The sequence below is a fragment of the Arachis ipaensis genome, chromosome B03, assembly GCF_000816755.2.
Source record: "Arachis ipaensis cultivar K30076 chromosome B03, Araip1.1, whole genome shotgun sequence".
NCBI lineage: Eukaryota > Viridiplantae > Streptophyta > Magnoliopsida > Fabales > Fabaceae > Arachis > Arachis ipaensis.
Window position 1 is genome coordinate 30,250,007 of NC_029787.2, and position 7,257 is coordinate 30,257,263.

Here is a 7,257-nt window from a genome sequence, read left to right on the forward strand (position 1 = left end):
ATGCCGAACATGACCTCTGCAAGTACTTGCAGGCGCTGATTCTCCAGCTGAAGCATGTGCCACTTTCTCCTGGAAGCCATTTCATACACACGGGCGTCCCCGCACAATTATTCACATATAAAGCCCACAGCTTAACATTATCCCATTGGAACCAAAACCATTTACTTTCCGTCACCCTCTCGTGACCTTTTAAACATTTCATAATTACACGTGCCATGTTCTTTTCTCATTCTTTCTTTTTCTTAACAAACCAAATTCATATCATAACTTAAAACAAAATCTCTTCTCAAAAGAGTGAATTTAAAAGATTATAATTTTCTTAATAAATCGGATTGAACATAACTCTTTCCGTAATAATTCAAAAATCAAACAATATTCATAAATCAGATTGGCAATTTTCAATACAAAATACGTTTCTCAATATGAGTAAATATGTTAATAAAATGTTTTCCACTATAAAATCATGTTTCAAAATAAATTTATAAATCAGATTTTCGAAATAATACCACGTTTTCGGTTACTTTTACATAAAATTGGGCATAATCTCTCTTAAAAATTGGACTTCACCACCCATGCGGGCTCCCTCAAATTCATCACTTTTCAAACCAGACTCAAATCCAACTCTATTCAACAATTATCAATACGATAATTTCTTCAATAATTAACTCATCATATTATAATTTAACAAGTAACACTAATTTAATCACCTTTTACAGCCACAACTCAACCAATTCATCATAATCACACAAAATCAGAATTTCAACAACTCCATCAAAATCAGAAAACCAATATCAATCGCAAAATCAATATCAATCACAGCTTCAATTCAAACTCATCATTCAGTCATTCCAAACAATCATAAATTATTTGCAAATATCCACTAGACTTCCGTGGCATTCATAATTTAAAACAGTTAATTTCAAAATAAAATCCCCTACCTTCGTATGAAATCAAAATCATCGAAAGCTCCGGAGAAGCTTTCTGACTGGATTGCTGAAGGAGAAAGTGTCAGAAATCGTCTGTGCTTCCTAGAACTCCAGTTAGCCGAACTCAAAGAAAAAAGAAGCTACGTCACCGTCAACTTCTACCGGACAAAAATAACGCCAACACGTAGAAGAGAAAGATACGAACACTTTTATCGAATTAGATTTTCTATTGGAGTACGAATTTAAAGAAATCGGAAAAAGAAGATGTTGAAAGGTCACGGTCTCTCCCAAGGGTTACTCTCGGCTCTCTCTCTCTCTCTTTTGAAAGTTCAACTCGGTTATGAGCTGAAGAAAAAAGATCAGAGGGTGATAGAAACATTGCATAAGGATATGTGTCAAAGGAGGGGTTTAGGTATCATGTTTCCTTTCCTTTCCCTTTTCTCTTTCTTAATCCATTCGGTCATAATAAATGGCATTGGATGATAACTCATGATTAAGTGCCTTTGGTTAATAAGGGAAAGAGACATGTGTTATGTTTTATATATGTATACATACGGATATAAGCCATGCTTCTTATTTCTTTTCTTATGGCTTCGTTCTTTCTTCCTTTGATTCCAAATGGTTCCGTGAATGATAAGAAAATATAGTAATATAACATAATATAGTAATTATAATAATAGAATGAAACTAAATAATAATAATAATAATAATTCTTTTATTTATTTTTTTTTGAATATCTTATTATAATAATAAAAATAATTTAAAAATCTTAATAAATTTTAAACTTAAAATATTATAAAATTTAATTTAATTATTTTTAGGAGAATAAATTTTTTAAATAAAATAATAAATTATTGTTTAATTTTTTTAAAATTCGGGGTGTTATATCTGACATAAAACCAAATTAGTTCTCTGTTACTTGTGTCTCTTTTCTTAACTTCCGTTCTATCACCCTTTTCCATAACTTCATGGTATGACTCATGAGCTTGATCCCTCTATAGTTTCTGCAACTTTGTATATCCCTCTTATTCTTGTAGATAGGTACCAATGTGCTCTTCCTCCACTCATCAAGCATCTTCTTTGATATTAAAATCTCATTAAAAAGGTTGGTTAACCAATTGATACATTTTTCTCCAAAACCCTTCCAAACTTCAATCGAGATATTATCAGGTCTTACCACTCTGCTATTTTTCATTTGTTTTAGAGCATCTTTTACCTCAAAATCTCGAATCCTTCGGTAGTAGTCAAAATTTTGATCTTCTTTCCGTGTGCATAACCGACCAAGGCTCGAAAGAGTCTTATGTCTGTCATTAAATAACTCATAGAAGTAACTCTTCCACCTTTCATTAATCTTCTCCTCTTGAGCCAACACCCCTCCGTCTTTATCCTTAATGCACTTAACCTGATCCAAATCTCTCGTTCTTCTTTCACGGCTCTTTGCGATTCTATATATACCTTTTTCTCATTCTTTCATGCCTAAAGACTGGTAGAGATCTTCATATGCTCTTGTTCTTAGTTCACTTACAGCCACTTTTGTCTCTTTCTTGGCTGCCTTATATTTTTCCCAATTATCTGCATTGCGGCATAAAAATCACTCTTTAAAGCACTCCCATTTCACCTTTATCTTTTCTTGTACACTCGCATTCCACCACCAGGATTCCTTGTCTCTTGGTCCTATCCCTTTAGATTTACCAAAACTTTTTTTTGCTGTTCTTTTGATAAATTCTGCCATTTCCTTCCACATCTCCTCAGCACTTCCATTCTCCTCCCACTTTGCCTCTTCTCCTACCCGTCTTAGGAAGCTTCTTTGTTCCTCACCTTTCATTCGCCACCACCTCGTCTTTGGGTTCTTCGTATGATGTCTTTTTCTCAACTTTTGCTCAACGCGAAAATCCATGACAAGCATCCTATGTTGTGCTGTTAAACTCTCTCTCAGAATAATTTTACAATTAATGCAAAATTTTTGGTCGATTCTCCTCAACAAGAAGAAGTCGATTTGAGAGCTTGTCATGCCACTCTTATAGGTTATAAGATGTTCGTCTCTCTTTTTAAAACATGTATTTGCGATAAGAAGGTCAAAGGTTAAGGAAAAGTCCAAAATAGTTTTACACTCGACATTGATCACCCCGAAACCATGGCCTCCGTGAATACTTCCATACCCAATCACTTCTCTTTTAACATGGCCATTTAAATCTCCTCCTAAGAAAATCCTATCTTTCGAAGGTATGTCTTGGACCAAACTCTCTAGATCCTCTCAAAACCTTATCTTGTGCTGTTCGTCCGAACCCACTTGCGGTGCATAGGAACTAATCACATGAAAAGTACCTCCCTCCACCACAAGTTTGATAGAGATGATCCGATCTCCCACCATCTTGACATCCACTACGTCCTTCTTCCACTGCTTATCCACAATAATACCTACCCCATTCTTATTCTTCACATTTTCTGTATACCAAAGTTTGAATCCAGAAGTATCAAACTCCCTATCCTTCGCACCAACCCATTTTGTTTCTTGTAAGCACATAATGTTAATCTTTCTCTTTGTCATGGTGTCCACCACCTTCATGGATTTTTCTGTTAGGGTACCTATATTCCATATCCCAAATCTCAACCTTCTGTCGCTCCGACTTTTACCTTATACTTTGTGAACTAACTTATTTACCCTCGTTCGTTCATGGAAACGTGGGAACCCTTACTCATTTAACACTACATCCGGACACCGATGCAGCGGCTTTTACTCATTTGACACTGTACTCGAGCTATACAGCACGTTGCTTTCGGGCAACGACCTAACTTTAGCGCAATAACGTATTTGATTCATGTCATGAAAATTCGACTAAATTTTTATATTAGTTGTCGAAGACTTAACACAACCCTCCTCCTTTATCCGGACTTGGAATCGGCTATGTACAACAAGTGTAATATAGGCGGAGTTAATAATAAAAATAAAAATATCAAAAACAATTAAAAAAAAATGCTTTTTTTTTATTTTTTACAAATTAAAAAATATTTCATTACACATTTAAATTTTATTTAAGAATTTATTATTAATTGACTAATAAATTATTACATGCATCATTAAACAGAAAATAAAAAATGATAAATTAACCGAAATAATTTAGTTTTAAACGATTATGCAATTTAAAGTAAGGAAAAAAGTAAATTCCAATAAAACATGGATTAAAAATCTCTCAAATTTTTTAATCTCATCGATCTTCTCGGATCTTCGGTCGATCAACCACGTGTCACTAAGTGGAACATCCTCAACAAACCAAAGACACACTTGTCGCTAAATGGTACGAAAACAGTCCACGTACGTCAATACTCATTTCTCTATATAAACCAAATCTCTTTCTTCCAAATTTTTCAGCATTCCAATTTACAAAGAAGACTAGACTGAGTGTGACAATAATATTGATCAATTCTTCAGCATTCAACTTGAAGATTTAAAATTTCGTGTTAAAATAGATGGCACAGAGCAAAGATGATATCACGTATGGAACTGCACAAGCAAGGGTATCAGATGATGAAGCGTTGAGAGTAGCTTACAAGCATGGCACGCCACTGGAAGCAGGAAAGATCGCCGAATCTGAACCTGTTGATCTGTTTCAAAGTGCTCATAATATTTCTAAGAGCAGCGCCACGCAAGATTCTTCTTCTCAGGAAAAACGTGACTCTAACAACAAAGAAGCAAGTTCTACGGAGTTCGTTACTGGTGCTCCGGACTTGCCTAAGAAAGTGCCACCCACAATGGCACATAAATAAATAATTTGTTTTTGCTTTTCTTTTATGCTTACGTTTTTTGATATTTAGTTTTTAGAATATGCTTTATGTTTGTTATGATTTTCCCCTTTGTGTTTATCAATTATCCTATAGTAGACAAATTTCCAGACTTACTAAAAGTAACATTATGGAGAAGTTTAAGCAATAAATAAATCAAATCTGCTTAGACTATATAGTATCTAAAAATATTTAGAATAATATTTGAGAAGAATTATTTAAAAATTCATAATTTAACTAAAGAATTTGTATTTTTTTTAATTTATCAATAATATGATTCTTAAATCATTCATCAAAACTATTTCTTCCATTCTCTATTATATATAATTTAAGTTTATAATATCCTAAATCCAACTTCAAATTATGAAACTAACATGGCTGGCAACTTTATTAAAGATGTTTGTCAATCTTCTAGTTTTGAATGAAGTAGAACGAAGTATTATAATTTCAGGAAAGGTTTAATTTATCATCGAAGTAAATAAGGGTGGCAATGGAGCGGGTTTTGTCCAGTTTGATTCTATTCACGGCAATGGAGCGGGTTTTGTCCAGTTTGATTCTATTTCGTGAATAGAGTGGGTTTTGTCCAGTTTGATTCTATTTCGTGACTAAAATTTTAAAGTGGTCTCTGAGACTGGGCGAATTATCCATAATCGTTCTTGACTTTTAAAATATTTTAATATTATCTTTCATATTCAGCTCCGGGACTCATGGTTGTTCTGCGATCCTTTTCGGCGCACAGTTAGTAAATGGAGTGATGATTTGGCACCTTCTATGCCATGCTGGAGCCAAGTGAAACAACGCAGTATCAATTTGGCGCCCAATGAAATGCATAAACGACGTCGTTCATGTATTGGAGCCCTTAAAAACGGTTTGCCTTCACCATATTTGTTTGAACATTCTCACACTTCGTCTCCTCTCCTCCACGCTCAGTCTTCGTCTTCCATTCTCTCATCAATGGCACCGAGTTAGATACTGCACCAGAAGCAATATTGCTAGCTTTGACATATGCATTGTTATCAACATGTGGCCTAATATTTATAAGCAAGTTTACATAACTTGTACCAAGAGTAAAGGGAGTAACAGCAGCCGCCAAAAGGGTTAGTTTTCAATTGATGACAAAGGAAACACCAAGACCGACAGCTGCTGAACTCAACCCCATAAGAAGGACTGAGAATCGATCACCAAGTATTGAACGAAAGCTGATACAATCAATGGAGAGCCTTGACACTAACTCCAGTCGAGTTTTTATCAAAATCAAACCACCTGGGTTCTTGTTTTAAGATGGACTGGAACAAGAGGTTCCTAACCCTTAGTGTAAGCTTTGATCCTGCCCAACCACAAAATTCTTGTTGTCCTGTCATGGAAAGAATACAACCGAATCTAAGACAAACAAGTGCTAAACAAAGGTGTCCAACATCTCTCTTCATCTTATCAGTGTCATCATCAAAATATACCCCAAGAGATATGCCTAAAACCAAAGAAAAAAGAGACAGAAAAGCGCCTGCAAACATACCCAGAAAGAATCCTAAAAGTAGCATCCAAAGCTCTGGCTTTTATAATTTCAATATCTCAAAAAGTCTAAATTTTTTTGGCATTTTGTTTGGCTCGTCTTCGATCTCTACTTTTTTCTCCTAAGCGTATTTTAAATGTTTAGGCCTCGAGATATTTGCTGCATATCTTGATACATTAGCAATTGAGTTGTCATAGATGGAAAGATCATTGGATTTTTGCATGTCATGTTCATTAGAGAGAGGTCTTGATATGGCCTCGGTGGCGAGTTTGACAAGGTCATAGTAGGTTCCCCCTTTCCCTATAAGCTGGAGATGGTTACCCATTTCAATGGCAGTACCATTTTCGAGGACCACGATGGCATGAGCATTCTTTACAGTAGCTATCCTATGAGCAATGACAATGGTTGTTCGACCCACAGAAATCTTGTCGATGGCTCGTTAGACTGCAGACTCTGACTCAGGAGATACTACATATAATAATCATTCTTAGTTTTTAGGGTTTTAATGGGACCAGGAACACATTGGGTAGAAAATTAAGATTTGCCACGTCAACTAGCCGTTGCTGGCTCCAGCATGGCATGGGAGGTGCCAGATCATCACTCTGTTTGCTGACTGTGCGCCGAAAAGGGTCGCAGGACAACTATGGGTCCCGGAGCTGAATGTCAGGAATACTGTTAGGAAATTTTGAAAGTCAAGGACAATTATAGATAACTTGCCCAATCTCAAGGATCACTTTGGGATTTTAGTCCTATTTCGTTCCATAATAATTTGTATTGAATTCGTTCTGTTTTTATTAGCAGGTAATAACAAGTTAAATCTTAGTTGGCTTTTGTAGATATATTCGTTCTTATAATTATTAAAATTTAGTAAATAAAATTAAATAAAATTATAGTTATATATATAATATAAATTAAAAAAAATTAAATAACATAAATTAAAATAAATAAATAAAATATAATATTAATTATTTTATTAATTATTTTATATATATATATTATATTAAAAATATATATTTATATATATTATATATATATATCGAA

At 34.4% G+C, this 7,257-nt stretch overlaps 1 protein-coding gene across 1 annotated transcript; it reads left to right on the forward strand.

Annotated features, from left to right (window-relative positions):
- Nucleotides 4,278-4,880, forward strand: LOC107634308. Its single transcript, XM_016337850.2, has one exon. It carries the CDS (start codon nt 4,395-4,397, stop codon nt 4,689-4,691), a length of 297 nt encoding a protein of 98 aa, XP_016193336.1. The 5' UTR covers nt 4,278-4,394; the 3' UTR covers nt 4,692-4,880.

Bases quoted from the DNA above. Each gene is read 5' to 3' on its own strand.
- LOC107634308 (XM_016337850.2), top strand. From the start codon at position 4,395: ATGGCACAGAGCAAAGATGATATCACGTATGGAACTGCACAAGCAAGG.